General features: G+C 45.8%; 1 protein-coding gene across 2 annotated transcripts in view; it reads left to right on the top strand.

Annotated features, from left to right (window-relative positions):
- The window catches only part of TRIP4 (thyroid hormone receptor interactor 4), a 34,519-nt gene that overhangs the window by 6,315 nt on the left and 7,831 nt on the right, over positions 1–20,373 (top strand). For both annotated transcript variants that reach the window (XM_085300701.1, XM_085300700.1), the window contains exons 5-11: positions 5–83; positions 1,947–2,076; positions 2,604–2,819; positions 3,305–3,431; positions 4,044–4,231; positions 5,415–5,539; positions 6,729–6,820. In XM_085300701.1, coding sequence (XP_085156827.1) covers positions 5–83; positions 1,947–2,076; positions 2,604–2,819; positions 3,305–3,431; positions 4,044–4,231; positions 5,415–5,539; positions 6,729–6,820 — 957 coding nt within the window. The remainder of the gene's footprint in view (positions 1–4; positions 84–1,946; positions 2,077–2,603; positions 2,820–3,304; positions 3,432–4,043; positions 4,232–5,414; positions 5,540–6,728; positions 6,821–20,373) is intronic.

Here is a 20,373-nt window from a genome sequence, read left to right as displayed (position 1 = left end):
TTAGGTATGCACTAAAGAAGAGCAGGACATTCTTCAGCGGGACTCAAACAAGAGCCAGAAGTTGCTGAAGAAGCTCATGGCAGGTTAGTAGCAATTGTATTCCGTTAATATAATGAATCCAATTGGTTATGCAGCAGCAGGAGCCCTATTCTACCCCACTGTGCTACACTTTGGACTTGCCCTGATGTTGTGTAAGATTGAGACTGTATGTGTTCTTGCCTGTAAGTTGTTTAGATGTGTTCAYCTGAATTATAAAGAATTGTTGGCAAAGTCGAAAGGAAACTCCTTCTGAGAAGCTGACACCTCAACATTTCTCTGAAATGTAAATTCCCAAGACAGTCTGTGAACTCTCTTTGCTTCAGACCTTACTGACCCACTTGTTCCTGTTCCTGCATGGTGTCTGTGACGGGTATTAAAAGGATAGCTAGGAAGCTGTCTCATTGTATCCTCTCAGTAAGCACTTGACAGCATTTCTGGAATTCAGTGGAGGTGATAACTGCAAGTGTCAAATGGCAGCATATAATTTGTGTACTCAGAAACCCCAAGGCTGCTCGTTAGGCATTCCTGAATCAATCATATGAATTGGACCACTCTAGCAGTCCTTGAAAATTAGGGTAAGTCCCATGTGGAATATGTGCAGTGGAAGATGAAGTGCTGCTATCTGATTTGCTGGGTCTATGGGGGTGTTGGTTAATTTTTCTAATGATTCTTCTTGTCTAACATTTATGTTTGGAGCTAAAAATAGGAACAGAGCCAAAGAAAGCAAAAGGAAATAATACCCAGTCTCTTAGTGAAGACCTGTGCATTATGGGGATGTTTGTCTAAGTTGAGTTGAATTATATCCAAGGTCACAGTGTTCTTGATTGAAAAGTAAACTTTGCTGAAGAACCAGGGGAGTATTTACTCTGGGTCTTGACGTCAACTTCTCTAGAGCTGCTGAGGTGCAGGGGGTCTTGTAGGTCCTTGAGCGTAATAGCTGATCACAGAGTCAATCTGTGTATGCTCTCTCTGCAGAGATCCTGATGTACTTCAGGATCCCATCTTCTTGGCCATTTATTGGTCTTTGTTTCTGCAGTGTCTTGCTCTCTGCATTATCTGTTTAGGTGAAAGCTGAAATATGGCTGGCTCCTYGTCTGCGGAATGGAAAACTGGATCAGTAACAATAGAGGAGTACAGGCTTTTTTCCTTCTCTCAATTTAATCYGAGGCATTAGGCTGTGTGATGTCTTCTGTGAAATACATTGATTTGTTCCACTGTGGGCTGTGATGCAAACAACTTTTTCCTTTTTTTCCATGTTTGTTTGGTTGATCTTTTGTTTTTTGTTTTTTGTTGCGTTTTTCCTGTTCCTTGCTCTCATGATAAAAAAACAGAGATTGTTGGGAATAGATTTCTCTGTCTCTCCCTATGGATAGTCTCAAGAACCTGCTGAGATATGTTGGGGGAGGATTTCATTTGTGAGAAGCTCATACAGCAGCAGATATGGGACTTGCTTTGTGCATCGGTGGCAGTTGTCAGTGATCTCTAGTGCCCTCCTTGACATCTTCAGTGTCTGTTTCTGGTGGTAACAATGGTTAGGAGATAATGGTTAGGCTTGCAGGAGAAGGCTTAAAGCCTGTGGTTGATGATGGGCAGACTGGATTGACCAAATTGTTAGGGAAAGTCAAAGGAGAATCAAAGAGCAAGGCTTYCTCTCTAAACACTTCCTAGTCATGGCCACTGTGATCGCCTGTTCATTTTTGAGGGAAGGAATCTGTAAAAGGGGCTAGAGGAGAAATTAAGACTTGGACTGGTTTAAAAGGGATACTAATCTTGGTGCAAGATACCTCTTTTAGCTCCTTCAATTATATTTGTTTCAGGGGATATTTCTRCAGCCAGGCCCATCAAATTGGGATTTAAACAGCTGGCCTGTCTCATAAGATTGAGCTGTGATTTGTTTTATATTTCAGGTGCTGAAAGTTCAGGGAATTTGGAAGCTATAAGCAAGGACTTAYTGCCTCGACAAGAAGCTAGACTCAAAGCAGGCCTAGAGATGGCTGTGAAACACAAAGACAAGTTGTTAGAATTTGACAGGACAAGGTAAGGTACCAGCTGAGACTATCATGAAATTAAATAAATTACCTGAGAGGCAAAGCTGCCTTAAACTGAAGTGTTACAGAGTTCCTTGTGAAACCTGGGCTGTAGCTACAGASACATTCCCATTGGAGTTTGGCTTTTACATTTACTAGAACAAGAGCCAAGATGTGGTGGTGAGAGGGAGGTATGTGGACCATGGTTCCTGCAGCCTGTAGTTGTGTTTTCCAATCCTAAATTAGGGAAGGGCCCTTTCGTGGTGGAAGGGGAGCAGAATCCCTGAAGCTGTCCCTATGCCAAGCTGGGACCTGTGGGCTGCATAGGATGCGCTCCACATTGAAGATGGGAGCAGATGGGATCTGTGTCAGGCTGCTGCATGGCTCTCAAATGGGTCCCATTTGGATGTCCTTGCTTTGTGTCCCTGACAACCTAGCTCTCTGGAGAGAATGGGAAGGAGGCAGGGCTGGGCCAGGCAGTGCTGTGTGACTGTCCCTCTATGCTGGTCTCCTACCATTGCGGTTGTTTCTGGCCAGTGTGCGTCGAACCCAGGTCATCGACGATGAATCAGATTACTTCGCTACAGACTCGAACCAGTGGCTTTCCAAGCAAGAAAGGGAGGCCCTCCAGAAGAGAGAGCAGGAACTGCGGGAACTGCGCCATGCTTCTCGGCTTGCCAAAAAGATCACCATAGACTTTGCTGGCAGGCAGATCCTGGAGGAGGATAACAGCATGGCTGAATACCACAGCAAGTGAGTACTGGCAGTGCAGAGCCATGCCCAAGAGCAGGGAGACGAAAATGATTGCTGATGGTGGCCTGTCTGCATTTGGGACAGCAAATGTAAGGCTGAGCAAGCTTTTCTTCCTTAAGGGTCTTTGTCGGTTGCAACATATCTCTTCCAGCACAACTCTGCTGAGATCCGTCCTACGCCCACCTATGTGAGACTGGTATGGAGTTGCATTAGCTGGCATGTCTGTTAAACATAAAGCTGYCCTGGAATGAGATATTGCAGAACGGCTGTATCAGCAGAACCAATTCATATCAAACCAAGCTGAGTTTCTGCAGTAGATAAGAGCAACTGTTCAAACTGGAAATTGGACTGAGCAAAGAAATCATCTAGTTAGGGAAGATGGTAAAAAAAGAAAATGCTGTGGGTTGGAAGTGTTTGAGAACGGAGGAGGTAGACATTGCCAGAGGGGAGCAGGGCATTTTCATGAGTCTCGTTTATGCTTGCAGACTGGATGAAACCATTGAAGCCATTAATTGTGGCACGCTGGGCAAGCCAGTTGGGAGCGCAGAAGCCATGRCGACTATGAGTTCTAGTGTTTTAGTGAACCCTCATCTTCTTCAGCCTGCGCCTTTGGTCAGTACAGCTTGAGTGATTTATCCCAGAATAATGACTAACTTGGGAAGAGCTGGGCTTAAGAATTGTGACTTTTAGCACGATTGTAGTAGCCCTGTCCTCCCCTGTGTCATGGAGATCTTCATTAACTGTCTGAGCTGGAGACAGAGGAAGTTTGTCAATGCCTTGCCTCTGTTCCTTGCTCTTTGGAGGTTTAGCCTATTTGGGTTTTGGTTTCCTGCCTCCTTTTCAGAAACCTCTGAAATGCTTAGCATGCACCAAGCACACTGTGGTTAAAATGGAATTGCACAAGTGCAATTGCTGTGTTTTGGATGTGGACAGCTGTGAATATGCTTTGAACATWGTATCTGCCTGTGAATGCTTTGGGAGACCAGTATATAGTTTTATTTTTTGCATGCGCCAAAGCTCAACTACTGATTTAAAGGGAGAGCTGCAGAGTGGATTCACTGCMTTGCTTTTATTCCTGCTTGCAAGGAAGAAAGAGTAGAGTGATCTCAATAAGAGTAGTGCCTATGTCCTTAAGGAAAGCTTCAAATAAGATTTGCACGTGATAAACATTGTTACTAGAGAGAAAGGCTAACTGTTTTCTTCTTTGTTTTGAATGCACTACAGTGGGTGGACCAAACTGGTTCGTTCTCACACAGGAAAGCCATCCATTCTACGGAGATTGGAAATGAGTCTGGCTCAGAGAGGAGCAGGTTGCGTATTCAGGATCGAGAGTTGCAGGAAATCTCGGATGATGGTTGGTGCCTCAGCATGCACCAGCCTTGGGCTTCCTTGCTTGTAAGAGGAATCAAAAGGTAAAGGAGTGACTTGAACTGTGGTTTACCCTGACCAGCTCTTGTTTCAGAGGTGAGATGGGAAGCTGTGTTCCTCAGAGGACCTCTGTGGACTYGATGACATTGTACAGTGACTGATACCTACTGATAGCTCCAAGTTTTTGCTATCTGTTGTTTCGTTGGCTTATCTATCATTCTAATTAAAAACGTTCCTTTCCTTGAGAGGGGAAAGCTGTGAAGGATGTGAGAAAACAAGAAACTACTTATCCTCATCCAGCGTACTGATCATTTGAGAAGCCTGTTTATTTCATGGAAGTAGCTAACCTGGAAGGTGCAAGCTTCTGCATGGTGGGTAGATTTAGAGAGAGGCTGAGACTTCTGCAAAAAAGTCAGGGCATACTCTTCTTGGAATTTCAAAGGTAAATAAGCTAAAAATGTCTCTTTGTCCATCGTAAAAGAGCCAACAATGGCACCAAGCTATTAAAAAAAWTCTGTTCTACCACCTGCCCCCTCTAGGGGAGGATCGAGTTCTGAAGAGAAAGTCCTTCAGGCCAGCATCCCTGGCATATCAGTTCTCCTTTTTACTGTTAATAAAGAACAAAGCATCTTCTCTTCTTTAGCCTTTATTTTGCTTTCCTTCAAAGGATTCTTCTTTTTAGAGAGCAAGGTGGTTGGATTTTWTTGGTTTTGGATTTTTTTTGTTATGTCTCAGGCTAAAGATGCTGTAAATCTTAATCTGCAGTGCTTTTGCATCCAGGTGGTCTGAGGAGGCTGTCGTTGGATGCCTGGTGCATCTCTGAGAAYTGCAGCTAATGATGGCTTCATAAGGATTTGTGGCCCTTTATTACTCCCTCGATTGCATGCTTACTGTGCATAGCTTTTTGAGCTTGTAAGTGAATTGTATGATCAGATTGTCCTACACACATGTCCAAAATAATGTTTTATTTGCAGAGGATCTGTGTCCCATTTTGCTGTTGCATTAAAGCAGTGAGAACGTGCTTTGCTTGTGGCATTATTTCTTGCCCATCTCAGCTTCTCTCTGTAGTGCTGACATGCTGCCTGAGTTTATATACTGTATTCTTTCTTAAGGCAAAGCTTAGTAACAGAAATTATGTAGTATATTGGAAAATCTATAAACTGGAAATGTGTCCATGCAGGGTTTCTGAGGAGATTTAAGTTCTAAAATCTCCTTTGTTCTCTCTAGGGTGGAGGGCAGGACCTGGTACACATCTCATAGAGGGAGATTATGGATAGCAGCTACTGCTAAACGACCTTCCCCTCAGGAAATCTCTGAACTGGAGGCCACCTACAGAATGCTGCTCCGAAAAGGTGAACTTCTCTCCTTGGGCCTTTGTATTATTTGGTACATTGAGCCACGTAATGAGCAGTGTCAGAAAGCCAGCTCTGCTGAGCAGTTATTACTGCTTCTCTTTTTAACCTTCTGTCTGTTCTTGAAATTCTCTTCTTCTTGTCTACATTTCATCAGCTGTATGGGCACGGTGGCAGATTTTAACTCCATCCTTTTGCTGGTCAGATAGTCCAAGCACAAAACACTGGCAAATTGCACGTGGCTTCAGTGGTAACTTTTGTCAGCCCAGTGGTAACTGGGCTTAAGCAGCAAGATATTGAATGTGTGCTTCTGTGTGTGTGTGCATGTGAAGTGGCTTGGGTTTCAGTTTTACAGTGATGTTAAATGCTTTTCGTATATTCTGACCTTGTGCAAATCTGGAATGAAAAGCTGCAGGTTCCCATGAAGATGTTATTYTCTCTCGTGAGAGTTGGTGAATACTGGCTGCTGCCACACTGCACACCTGTTAGTACAGTATTTCTGCATATCACCCAGCTTAAATGCCAAACAGCAGAATTGTCTGCTCCCTGATCAGAACAAGGAGCTCTTCCTGTGCTATATATTCTTCTCTCGGAAGCTGAGCAGAGGAAGGTATATAGAATCATTCATCAGCTTTCATCCTGTCATGGTGAAGATCCTAAGCCTCATACTGTTCTTGACCCTACTTTTTCCATTTGCTTTAATGTGCAAGTTTAGTTTGTGAAAACCTTCTGGTCTCTTCTGGTCTTCATGGACAGTTGGCTGTTGCTGCCTGTTGGTTAACAGGGCAGATTGGTCACTGCAGATCCCTGCTGAGTAGTCAAGCTGACATTAGTAAAATGGACCATAACAGTTTGGGAGCAGGGCACACTGATCAAAAACACCAGCCTTGCACAGACGAAGCTCAAGATTGTGTGAACAGGGCTGTGTACACCCTTTGCCTTTATCGTCATGCATCTGGCTGGCTTAAGTCAGATCCCTAGTGCCAGGGTCGCCTGGCAGTGTGTTCTGTCTTCAAACGTAGGAACAGAACTGCACGATGTTAAAATCGTTTCATGTTTTCTTGTGCCTCAAAAACTGGGAGAGCGCTAAGGGAGGGAAGCTTATATCCCTAACCAATGGCACCCAAATTGTGTAGGCCCCCAACTATGTATGTAGGCACACTTTTAAGATATTTTTCTTTTGATGCAGATGTGGAATTTCCAAGTGATTATCCCTCAGGGTGCCTCCTAGGCTGTGTGGACATGATTGATTGTTTGTCACAAGAGCAATTTAATGAGCAGGTGAGTACAGCAAATAAACCTTTAGAAGTTGGTATTAGCYCACAAACTTTTTAAAGTAGCATTTCTCACTTCATGTGGTGCTCTGGAGAAGACATTGAATAAAGATTTTAAAAGGCAAAGAGGAAAGACACTGATACCATATAGTGCTGTGTGACTAGCAAAAGAATGTGCCAGGAGAATGCATTCCAGTAACGGTGGAAAGGAGCTGTGGACCAGTATTCATGATCCATGCTTTTCCATGGATGGTGGACCTAATCCACAGTCAGCCTTTTGCAGAGTAAGATAGTCCGGTTGAAACTAGTTTCTCACATAGTGTCAAACTTTTTTCAATAAGCTTGGTAAAATTAATGTTTAGGACTTGTATCTGTTTAACTAAGTTAACTCTGGCTTGGAAGACTATGCTGTAAGGACTCTTGACAGCCATTGCTTCCTTGGCGCATGTAGCACTGGAACGCGCTGGTTGTGCTGGACTGTGGAAGACAGGAAACTACAGCACATTAACGTTGTATTTCTGGTTTGCATCTTCCTTTTGCAAACCTGGGAGCTTACATCTCATCTGGATGTAACTTTGAGAGCAGTGATTGTTTCTCCCGTAGAAACTTCATGGGGTCCAGAGAGAAAGAATTTCTGCAAATTTTTGCTCAGCCACGCAGCAAGTTTTGCTATCACTAGCTATAATCATGCCAACYTTCCTGTCTCAGGAGGTGAGATTCCTATCTCAGAATTCTCTGGATTAGGAAGTGTCAAACATGTGTTTAGTTGCTGTTGGAGAGTAGTGAACAACTCCTTAAGCACACCCAGAAGAGGAACTATGGGAAAAGGTGAGCACCCTCCCATCAGAAAGGATGAAGAGAAGTGAGACGGTGTTTGCAGAGACGGTGTTTGCAGAGACGTTGCAGTGCGCTTGAACAAGCAGTGGATCAAGACTTCCAAGGGAATTAAGGGAGGCTTAAGTGGGCTCCTTGCTGAATGAGGCAGGTAATTTGGTGAGAAGGGACACAGATAAGGCTGAGGTACTCCATGCCTTCTTTGTGTCAGGCTTCACCAACAAGATCTCCCGGAGATCTTGCACTTAAAGGCAGGGTTCAAGGAGGAGAAGAACTACTAGTAGTGGAGGAGGATTGAGCCAGRAATCTTTTGAGAAAACTTAACCTATACAAGTGCATGGGAGCTGATGGGATGCATCCAAAAGTGCTGAGAGAGTTGGCAGATGTCTTTGTGAGACCACCTGTTTTTTAAAAAGGCTGTGGAGGTYGGAGGAGATCCCCAATGACTGGAGAAAGGCAACTATTACATCCATCTTTCAGAAGGGCAAGAAGGATGATCCAGGGTACTTAAGCCAATCAGCTTCAGTWTGGTCCTTGAGAAGTATATAGAGCAGTTCCTTTTGGAAGCCATTTTTGGGCATATGGTTGAGGAGATTGGGAACAGCCAATTGGGTTTACATAGGGTTAGTCATGCCTGACTAACCTGATTAGCTTCTGTGATGAAAAGGTTAGAACAGTGAATTTCTTGCAGCAAGAGGGTAGAATATGAGCAGCAGAGGGAGCTTTGGGACTGGAATACAGCAAAATCTGCCGGAGTATTTAGCCTTTGTATGGGAGAAGGCTTAGGGAAAGAGGAAAGGACGCTGGGGCCAGTGCATTTTTTTTTTCTGTACCATCCATTGATTTCCAGTTTGATTTGAAATGAAGATTCTCTTCCTTCTTCCACTGTCTGTATTGGCACTGGTGGAAAATATGTCCTGATTGCTAACAAGTACTTTTCTCCTTCTGACAATTTCTCCTCTTCCTTTGTGGATATGTTCTTTAGATGTTGGTAAAATGGCTGTGACAGCTTCTTACAGTCTCGAATGTGAGCTGTAGATAACTACCTTTTAATCTTCCCATAGAGAAACCTCACAGCTCACTGTTCTCTATAAATTCTTTCCACTTTGCTGACACCATTTGCCTGCAGTGGCACTTGGAAAAGAGTAGAGTATTCCAGGAGCACTTTTATCAGACCAATAGGCAAGAAATTTCCTTCTCTCAATGCCGCAATGCCATGGCACGTGCAGATTTAAATCCCATCGGCTTTTTGCTGCCCTTATGTTGCAAAATGTTAATAATCCCTAATTTATTGTCTTTTTTACAATGTTTTTGTAAATCTTTTTTCCAGCCTGACTTTGTGTGCTGTGTTCATTTCCCTGACTTGTAAGGTTGACTTYAGAGATCTGAGAATCCTTCTGAATTTGGTGATGAACTTCTGTTAATGGGAGAWTGTAGGTGGTGTTTGGCTGTTGGGAGCACTAAGTGCATCTGAAAGAAGCTGAGAATGATTTAATTATGAATGCTACAAAGACCGAAGTATGTGCAGTGCCAGCTCCAAAATCTGAATTGGGTCTCACTGGGAGTAGGAAATCCCTTTTGCTTATGCTTACGATTTAGYGCAGGTTCATCAGCAGCTAGCACCAAAGCTGATTGCTAGCAGTGTAATCCAGCAATGTTTTTGTGTACAAAGAGTCCTCTTAGCTTCAGGGGGAGGAGGAGRGGAAGATGGCGTTTTCTACCTGTTTATGGCATACAAAAACATTGACAATCTTCTGAAGACTTGCATTATATAGCAAAGTAAGGTAATGGCTTGCAGCAGCAGAGACCTCTTGGAGGTTAAGCCACCACAGAGCTCTTCTSAAGCGCTGTGCTTTGACTCATCCCTTTCTTCCTCACCAATTCTTATCTGAAGCTTCTGYGTTTCAGGAAGAAGTCATTTCACAAGTGCTAGGTAAGCAAGTAGATGATAGGCGATACCAACAGTYTGAAATGAAATGGTTGCCTCTCTTGCTCCATGTCTTTTGATGGTGGCCCTGCATTTTTTAGCAGCCACAAAAGTTTGATTCTTGTGACCATTTTACCCATAGGCAAAGGACTTTTCCTGTTCTGTGTCTCCCGTGACTTCCCTTTTATTTCTCTGTCCTTTTCATGCTGACATCCACTCCCTATTTAGTACTGTCGGCAGATTTTGTTTCCTTGCTGATTGCATCTTCTGTCAGATTGTTAATGAAGATATTAGTGGTGCACTGCTGGTTTTTTTCTATCATTGTCATTGTTTAATATTTTTTACAGTTGGGCTCAAAAAGTAAAATCAAGCAATGATACCCTGTTTTGCTGAATGTTGCACAAACAGTGGAACCAACTCAGTGGCCTGAGAGTGTGCAGTATTACTGGGGACTAGGTTTTTTGTGTTATTACTGGATGTTATCCCTCTGACCTTGTGTAACCTCTTTGGTAGGGTCAGTCTTGCAGCTCTCCCATTTTCACAGTATCTGAAGACTTACTGACTGTGTTGAGGTGATTTTCAGGACTGTGAAAGAGGTGATGACAGAAGAGGGTCTTATATGCAGTAGCTGGCATGGGGCAGAGGAAGATTTTGTCTGAGAAATGGTGTTCTTGTGACTAAAATCAGCATCACATCAGCTGGCATTGCCCTGTTCTGGATTGCGCTACTTACTGTATGGACTAGGTAAATCAGTTCCTCCGGGTCTCTTTTCCACGTGTAAAATAAAGACGTGCTTCCCTGTCACACCCGACATACATCTCATTTTATTGCTAAAAGCTGCGCTATGATAGAAGGTGCTTTCAGAGGACAAGTTATTACCTGGTAGGAAGGTCCCACCAAGATGCCRAGCGTAGCTTGCGTCGTTCACAAGGGAACGCAGCCAAAGCCGCTTTCTGAATTCAGCCYGCTGATGACAGCGGGTGGTTAGCTGCTGCCAGGCAATCCCTCTGTGTGGCTTTTAAATCTCTGTATTTCCAGTTAAGTTTAAGACATCCTGCACCTCCTTGGAGTGCGTTCTGGGCTCATTTCCTTCTGTTAGTGGCAGCCGCCCAAAAGCGCCGGTTCAGGTCAGAATGATCCCTTTGTTATGCTTTTCTGCGCTAAAGGTGACCTGGAAACTTTTCCCTGTCAAGATCTGAGCGTTGATGACTGCTTTTCCTTGCTCCGGGCTGATGTCACTGACACCTCGAGCGGAGCAAGGAGCTGCCTTTCTTTTCCTGCATTAGGTGTCAGTGACTTCATCAGTGGTAACTGGGGAAACATGGGATGGTGCAGGCAGGGCTTGGCAAGAGTCTAAAGCAAGCACAGAGCTATTTACATTTACGCTGTTTTAATGTGCTCTGAGGTCCGTGTTCATTTTGCTGATGATTTTGATCCGAAAGACTATTATTTTAACTGGAAAGAGTATTTCTGCTGCAGCTATTTTAGTAGTTGGTAGGTGTGTTTGGATCTATTTTGAATGCAAACACACACTGGTGCCTGGATGTAGCTATAATCTTGGATTGAAATATCAGGTAATTGTGTTTGTTGAGAGTGAAATGTTTATTTTTCACATCTAGGTGATCACTTAGTGTCCTAAATGTGTACAAGGGAGCATGTCTAAGTTATTTTTGTGCAACAAAATTGCAGCTATCCTTTAAATTGGCTCTATCTTTCCCTCTCATGGAAATTTAGGTTTAATCTCTTGTCCTCCTCTTCCCTCCTCAATGGAAATAAAAATCCAAAAAATGAGACTTGGGTGCCAAGCATACAGGAATTGATTTAACTTCTCCAATAGGAAGGAAGGAACGAGRTAGTAATATCATATATCCAGAATCCAGAAAATGCCTTTTCAGATTATCTACAAATAAAGGAACAATAGCACACTAGTAATCTTTACCTAGGTAAGATGCTAACGAGAGAGAGAAAGGAACGGGAACATATATACTGAAGTGTACTTCGACAAACAGAGATTTAAGTRTTAGTTTTTATGCATACCTTCTCCCCAAAGTAAGGGTTTCCTAGCACAGAGAGCAAGTGAGACAAATGCCCCTTGTGTAATGATGTGCCATTCTGCACATGTTGGCAGGCCACGTCTTTGTTCACCCCCCGCCCCCACCACCCAAGGGACGATTGCCTTCCAATTCCAGAGTCTTAGTTATTGCACCTCTACAAATGAATGATTTTTAGCGAGCTTTTACGGTTTTGGAGACCAGATCAGATTTGCTGGAGGAAGTTTATCTAGGTGCCTGTTAATGATTGCAACCAATAGAAAGGCCTTTGAACTTTATGGGTCCCCAAATTGTCCTAAGCTGAATTTGTGTTTCCTGTGTAGCCTGAAACAAAATTGAGTGGTATTAGCATTAGTCTGGCTTGCAGGGACCTACAGGTGATGCATATCTGTATTCAGCTTCTCACTGTACTTCTTCCTTAAGGCMTAAAGTACCTCCGGTTCTTGGTTACAGAAGTAAAGCAAAGTAGGTGTGCAGCTGGTTTGGATTATAGACGGTAAGAGATGGGAGAGTTTTTCCTCACGTGGAGCGCTTTGGTTTTCAACAGAGACTGTTCTAATACTCCAGCTGCTGTGCATAAGCCAGCAGGTTTACTGAGGCCACTGCTCAGTCTGTTAAGATGAAGGAGAGATTGTCACTTGATGATGATTAATTTAGGAATGCATTAACATGCCAAAGAAATCGAATGATAGAGGCTAGCTTGCCCTCTCCTCTGGTTTCATAGACCCTAGGGAAAAAATGAAGCCAAGGCTGAAGCATATGACTTAATTAATGATGACTGTGGACTTAGCCTCTGCTACCATTTTAGCAAACTAGTCAGTGATATGGGATTTTTTTTCTTTCAGATGTGGTCACTGGGACTTGCCTTCTTTTTGGTGTCTGTTTTTTTACTTTATCAAATCCTTGGTTTCAGGATTAACTGACCTCAAGTCTGGCTGCTGCTCAGGTGCCTCACATCCTGAGTTTCCAATTTTAGCTCGGCCAGGTTGAGCAGCGATCAAACTTTAGGTGGTGACCCTAAATGGCGAGGTAGATAGCAGGTCTGAAAGGCAACTGCTGCAGTAGAAGAAGTACAAGTGCCCAAGGACTATGCTTGCTTAAGCTTTCATCAGCATGTCATTGATTTCATAACCCCAAACAGACCGGTTGTTTCGATGACTATCCAGGTTCTGTCACACGTTTGACTGTGAGAAATAGCACAGAGCTTGTGTGATTGAATCAATAGCTGGAACCAGCAGCCTGCYTCTAGTGTCACTCATCCTTGGGGAACAGCAGCAAGGATCATYGTGGGGAGTAGCGATTGCCAGAAGAAAGCAGGGCGGGGATGTGGATGCTCTTATCTGTACAGAGCTTTATTCACCAACGTTAGATTTTTCAAAGTTTGAATGATCTTGGCTACTTGCTGAGTTCTTCTATACTCCTTGCTTTGAAACTCTGATTTATGAAAGGACTTTATGAAGCTGATTGAAAATCTCTGACCRTTTCTAGCAGGGTGCAGGCACTCTGAGTTGCCGGAGCAGAAGCAGGTGCCCGGGTTTCCCCTCCTCCTGGTTGCCTCTTTCCTCCCTGTTGCCATGTTTCTTCTGGCAGCGTGAGCAATGGGGCTGCATTGCAGCTGAGGCTAGCCCTGCCTCCACGGTCCCCTGGCGCAGGAGCATGAACATGGTTCTTTGAGCTGAGCCTATTACACTGCTGAATATTTTTCCACGTCCACCCAGTTTCCCCTGGCAGTCGTCAGTCACTCTGTAAACGTCTCGGGCCCTTCTTGTGCTGTTTGGAGGTTTACCAAGGGCGGGTGCTTTCTCAGGCTGGGATTTGAGCCGCAGGAGGGTGGTGGTGGCAGTAGGTCCTGTGACGCAGGCAAGCTGGGTTCTGAGAGAGCGGAGGAAGATGCAACACGCTGTGTGTTTGCTGGCACCACTGAGCCCTCCAGGTCTCTGTAAGGACCAGAGCCCTGGCAGATTGTTCAGTGTTTTAAAATCAAGTGCACCAGAATGAGTTTAAATAGCAAATCTACATTTCAAAATCCTGTTATTACTTATTATGTTTTAATTGCTTCCCCTGCCCTTTGAATCAAAGTACAGCTTGTGGTGTAGAAACACAACTTGATCTGCTTGGAGCTGGGAGGCAAAGAACACCCGCTGGATGCATTAGGCTGTCCGGGGGAAGGATCCTGCGGTGATCCCAGCCTGCCTCCCCTGCTGCGTCTGGATCTGGCTGCGTACTAACTAAGCATGCGAGGGGCAGAACAGACAGCAACTGACAGGCATCGCGGTGGGAAGAAGGGGAAAGGAAGGCAGGCTAGCAAAATTCCTTGTGCATCCTCATGAAGAGAGCCTATGCCAGCACATTATCTGCCAGCAGCAGATGTAAGCTCTCAAAAACAGCAGGGAGGATGTTGACTGCAACAATGCATCAAGGCTGCGGTTTGTAACCTCAATAGTAAGGCAGTTAACTTTTTTTTTAACAAAGACATTTTGATTGCCAAATCCATAACCATTAGCAGCTGTGGTTTTGAGCTGTTCCTTCCTCACACGTTGCAGTCTAGACCTGACAGGCTTTCAAACAAAAGTTTGGCTGCTGGCTTTTGTTTTTGTTTTTTTGGTGAATCTGCTCTTTTTTTTTTTCCTTTCCTTTTGCCTCTTCTGTCAATTTGGATTGAACGTCCATTCTCCAGCCCAGCCTTCCCAGAATGGCTCCAATGCTATCAAAGCAGTCTTCTGTGACTGAAGGCTGTGCCCAGTACCATGTAGAGTTCCTTGGGTGCCCGTTCACGAAGCTACAGTAATGGATGTCTCTGCCTCAGGCTAGAAAAGTTGGCATTTCTAGAAATTTGGATCTACTTAGAGACTTCTATGTAGGAAAATGTTCTRTTTATACCCAAAAGCCAGTTTGGCCTGTGCAAGGACAGAGGGAATGGGTCCTTAAAAGATGAGGGCTGAAAATTTGCTCAGAGTTGAAAGTGTGATGCAAAATCATGTTGTGAGGGAAATCAAAAGTCAAAGTAGATCACTCGGTGCTCTGCAAGCACTTCACATAATTGGGAGCCTGAGTCAGGTCACGGTTACATACATCAGTGGCAGAACCTGGATGTCCTGGCTCAGGTTGATGCCTCTTTTTGCCAGCTGGGTGTCATCTTTGCTGCACAGTTATTGCAAATGTGCCCTAAAGCACTTCACAAGAAGGCTGGATTGTGAAGACTGGCTAGATAATCCCCCAAAGTAACCTCCATGTAAAGAGATGGTAGAGACTACTGCTGATAGAACAACAGATGGGGAAAATATGCTTCAGTATGACTGTCCTTGGAAAAGTGAGTAGGAAGGATGACACTTGGGCGCAGAGTTTTTCTGTTATTGAAGGCTGGTTCTGCACACTGTGAGGAGTTGTTTTCTTTTTTCCTTCATACTAAATAACTCCTACCTAGTGGTAGACCAGTATTGGCCCAGGCCTGAGCACATACCATTAACTGAGCTTCAAACATTGGATCAGTTTTGTCTGCAGTGATACTTGAGCAGTTTTTTGGCAGCCCTTGGGGGAGCGGCAAGCAGGATTGAACCTGCAGAAGCTGGATTACTGCTGGCAAYGGGTGAACTGGAATTGGGGAGTATGCAGAATTGACAGCTATGGAGACGTATCTCTGCTGAGGAGTGCTGTGTTTGAGGCTCAGTCTCCATGAAGCCGGGAGAGACCCCCTCCGCCCAAGGGCAGCATCCTCGAGCTCATGTTTCAGCATAGGTTCTCCCCACATTATCAAGAGAAGCTCCTCGCTTGCCACAGCCTTCAAAGTGGTGAGCAGATTCAGGCATGTGCAGCTCACACAAGGARGGCAATCTTGAGAGCGAGGAGAGCGAAATGTTGATGTCTTCCTCCAAACCATGTAGCAAGCCATTGGCAGGCCTGCTTCTGGCTCCCTTATCTTGTTGCTCACTCCTCCGCTTTTGCTGTTTTTGCCACAGCAGTGGTGAAAAAGCCAGGGATCTGGATAAGCATCGTCCGTGTAATTTTTTTGGAGCTCCAGTTCTCCTGAACCTTCGTTGCCCAGGTGCTGGTGTCCAGGTTGCAAGTGTTACCATAAATGCCCCTGTTTGGCAGCAGCACCCCTGTTGCTTGCCAAAAACTACCGACTTTCTTTTCACTTTTGCAAACCACTAAAGAAACATTTTCTAGCTGGATGGTAAGCAATTTCCCTCAGGAGAGGAGGAGAAAATGGCTGTTTAGTAGTTAATTACCTGTTATGTTAGTCTGACAGCTATGAAGCTTATGAGGCATGAAAGAAGAGTGGATCCGCCTTTGCCACAAATCACGAAGAAAACTGGGTGAAGGAAGCCGCACGGAGGCCAAACGCGCTCGCAAAACCTCCCCAGCCTTTCCCCTCTCACAAGGGCACCATTCAGCGCTCGCCTTCGTCTCCCGGGGAGCGCTTCGCTTCCTGCTCCCCGACTCGCGCACGGCCAAGCGGCTGCTCGTAACTCTTGGAGCAGTCGTGGCAGAGCCCGGTGCGCGTTCCTGCCTGCTGGGGATGGCTGATTTACTGCTGCGCGCAGGCCTGGTTAYGGCAGCCCTGCTCTTTCAGAGGGATGCCGTCTCTGCCAAGATTTTTTTTTTTTTTCCTGAATGCGTTTTACGGTGAGGAATAATCTAGCTCTCTTGCCAACACATGGGCTCTGCTTGCTTTTATTCTTTCCAGACAGTTTTGCTTTCCAGCGCTGCCTCTTTTATTTTGAAGCTCTTAGAGAGCAGCAGGGAAATGAAGGCCAGGGCTCGAGCTGGTGTCCTGGACCAGCTCTGCCTGGCAGAGTTAGCTCTGTTTCCCGTGTCGGACTCCAGAGAGGCATGCCAGGAAAATGATTCAAGCGTTTCCATTATTAACCTTACAGAACGTCTCTATCCTCTCAGCACARCCTCCCTTCTGCGGTTCGGCGGGGCATCCGAATTCGCCCGAGGGCCACCCCTGACGGGCCGTAAAATGGAGCAGATGGCARCCACCCCCTCCCCGGGGACTACAGGTTCCGGCGTGCAATTCTCCGCAGTGCTCCGGCTCCATCGGCTTGCGTGCCGGGGCCTGCACGCTCCGTGGGCAGCGGCTCCGTGTTCGAGATGAGTGGAGGAGAGCCGGCTGCATTGCAGAGCTCTCTAGGCCAGTCTGTGTTGGAGGCAGGGAGAGGGAAAACGCTGGGGTTTTTTCTCCCTGGTATTTTTAGACCTCAGTCTCTCCTGCAGCATTTGCTTGTTTCCTTCGCCTTTCGTGTCTGGAGGCCTTAATAAGACTAAGAGAGTAGCTTGAAAGGTCACTTAGTGGAGCTGCCGGGGAATGTTTGTGCTTAGCGCTTTGTGCTGCTCCGTCACAGGCGATGCTTTTGTTCCTTCGTTGGGTTCACCGGAGCAGAGCTCATCTAGTTAGCGATGGCTTTGCTCCCCTGGCACGTTTGCCTTTGGTCATTTCAATCCTCCGCCTTTGGTTCAAGGCGTTTGGGCTCAAGCGGATGCAGCTTATCGGAGAGGGAGGAAGAAATGGAGGGTAGGAGAGTGCCAAGCAGGCTGGCCCAAGGGCAATGTTTGCAGGTTCCCAAGGAAACGGCGTCGGGACCGCTTTGCCTGAAAGGTAATCAGCTCAACGTGGGATCTTTGTGAGGGACTGGCAACGAGAAGAAAGAGGGAATGTCATCTGCAAGGAAAAAATGATCCTAGGGCCTCCCACAGAGGAAGGACAGGGCAGACGTCCGAATGGGCTTTGTGCCCTGATGGTGGGTGCAGGGGACCCAGGCCCTCCCCAGGGGACATGGCCTTGGGGAGCGTGGTGCACGGGCCTCCCTGAGCGCTTTGGACCCAAGAAAGCCAATCTCCACGTCTTTTCCACTGCTGAGATAGGAGATCGGTACTGGCTAAAGGTGCCTAACCCAGTGGTGTTACCAGCAATGTCTGGGGCAGCTGGCATGGCCCCTGGCAACACTTGGCTGYAAGTTTTATGTGAACTTAGGGGGAAAAAAAATAGTTACCTTAACTGATCAGCTGGGCGGAAARCATCGCCTCTGTAAGCCAGGCTTCAGATGTCAGAGATGAATTTGTTTCTCTGCTGACCCTGAGCTGGTTTCTCCTCTCCTTTGCTGGGCTGCCAAGCAGGGAGGATAGGCAAGCCCTGGTCTTGACAAGCTAGTGATGGGAGATGAGGGACAGCGCAAACAAAGTGTAGGGAACATTCATTAGCAATTATCCCTGCCTGCAGCCTGATTGGGGTGGCTGCTGGGGACATCTGATAGCCACTTAATGTATGTTCAAAGCTCTGGCTCCAGAGAGAGGGCGGGCGCTGGCGAAGCCGGTGGCTGGCTTGCCGCAGAGCCCAGCGCACAGCTTACTTTTCCAGCTTGTACTCAGATGCTCCATTTAACCTCGAGCTCTTTCTGTGCGGTAAGCTGCCTGGAGATCCTTTTTTCTTTTCCTGCTAATCTCTTCACGGCTCAGATCTTGCAAACCTCTTAGAAGCAAATTGAAGTCCCAGTAGCATGCTTACGGAGCTTGGCGGTTGCATCTGCGCGTGGCTGGTGTGAGCAAGGAGGGCTGTGGCTGAGCTGACAGTCCTATGGCGAGCGTGCGTGGTGTTTTCGACTGGCGTGCATAAACAGTCTATGCGATGGCAGGAGGTCTGAAAGGAAACTGAATCATTTTTTTTTGCACTGTAGTTATATTGTATRACCCATTTCTGAAGAGCTTTCTTGCTCATCTGCAGGATTGGGAGGGTGGATTTTGAGGCCCTGGTCTTTGTTTTATTTGGAGTTTTACTAAAGGAAATTGCTGTTGTAGGCCCTCYGTACTGGTCATATCCTCTCTCTCCTCTCTCTGGCATGTTAGATGTGGCTTTTGGCCTGTCCTACAAGACTTAGGTTTGTGGAAGCACTGATGAGCAATGGCTCTTGTCTGTGGAGTGCAGTGATCATGCGTAAATGTTTTCTGGGCTTCCTAAACTTACTGTATGGTAGTCTTTGATTGTAGAGTGTCTTGGCAGGAATAGTGAGGGTTTGGTGATCTGTTGATGCAGAAAAGTTGCAGACAGTTGATAGAAGCAATAGGAGGGAAATCTAATCGCCTTGGAGAAGTGTTTCTGGGAGAAAGAGAATGGTTGGGATATTGTTTGAGGAAGAAGTTGGATAGGAAGAATTGCATATAACTGAACAGAGCGATAACTTTCTCTGCATGACCARTAAGTGTAAATGTCACTAAAGGCCATCCACATTTTATTTCTTAAGTGTCAAAGGCACTTTGAGGAATAGGTCTTTTTACTCATTAGGCACTTAGGCAGCTTTGAAAAATTTAATGGAAGTGAGTGCATTTCATGTCTTGGTGCCAATGTCTCTGATGAGAGGAGAAGTCAACCAAATAGTTGTCTGTAGCAGAGACATCTTTGGAGAAAGAGCGGKTGGTAGTGGTGCAGGGGAGCTGTTCTGCCACGATACTTGTTGTGATCCTGTTGGTGACTAGACAGACTGTGTGGCATTGCCTCTATAGATACAACTGGTAGGTATCTACAGGTGGCTTCATTATATTGCTCATCCCCAGGAAGGTGAACGTGCGTGATGTTGAAAGAGGRTGCTGTTTAGGGGACTAAATAGTAACAATTGAGAGATTTCAGCTGGGAAATATTGGCACCTCTAGTGATGTCTAAGAATGAGGTCTACAGTGGCAGTTTCTAGATGTGTTAAGCAATGAAGCTAGTTTGAGGTGTACCAGGGCAGAGGCTGTGCTCTTGGTCCTAGTGATGCATTTTATGGCCAAAGAATATTTGGCCCTTTCTCTGTTCAGTTTGCAGGCGGTGGTTTCAAGAGATGCAGTGGGCATATCTAACCGCTTCCCACCCTCTGAATCCTGATTTCCTACAGCTGTCGCTTGCGGTGATGCTCACTGGACCCTTCTTGGAGCCATTTTAGCCCATTAATCTGGCAAAACACAGACTTTAGCAAAAACCTCCCTAATTTTCTGTTGGAAGAACAAGTTGAATTGCCTTGTGGAAGGAACTGGAAGGATGAGGCTATGCAACTGGGAACAGGGGACGAGCGGAGCCTGACCATTAGATTGGCTTGACTGCTTGTGAAAATGCAGCTCCAGTTTCCCCACCCTGGTGCATTTTCTTGTCTCTAGGCGGAGGAGGGGGTTATGGCTTTTGCTCAACTCCAGCAGACGGAAGTATTTTGCCTTTGTTGTTCACCAGACCTGGATAAGAGATTTCCTGGGTAAGGACAATGGAAAGCCTTAAGCACAGTGACTCGACAAGGGACTCCTTCCCTGCCTCCTGGGAGCGAGATGCCAGAGGAAGGACTGAGGCTTTTAAAATGTAGGACACAGAGGCTGAACAGATTTGGCATACGTACAGAACTGTACCCTGGGAGAGGAGATGAAAGGCTGTAACATAGAGGAAGCCTCTAAAAGCAGGGTCAAAAGAGCAGCATAAACCCAAGTCACAGCTGCGGCATCCATCTCAGCCTCAAGATTCGATTGAGCCTTTGGAGCTGAAGGTTTGATTGTGGTCCCAGATGAAATCTGACTGTCAGTGGAGAAACCAACCAGTTACTTTCACTGCCAATGCCTGGATACCTGTTACGGGGAAATTCCTGACGTGGAGGCTTAGAGGACGTGGCGGCGGTACTGTGATGTCCAGATCCAGTCTGTGCAATGGTGCCTGACTGGTTGAGGAGAGATTTGGGAAGCAGCTGTACTTCAGGCAGCAAGACCTCTGTGGCACATTGGTTCATGACACAC

This window comes from Rhea americana, unplaced genomic scaffold (assembly GCF_003343005.1).
Source record: "Rhea americana isolate MKP2758 unplaced genomic scaffold, rheAme1 scaffold_168, whole genome shotgun sequence".
NCBI lineage: Eukaryota > Metazoa > Chordata > Aves > Rheiformes > Rheidae > Rhea > Rhea americana.
Note: the sequence above shows the minus strand (reverse complement) of the source record. Positions and strands in the feature narration are given on the sequence as shown.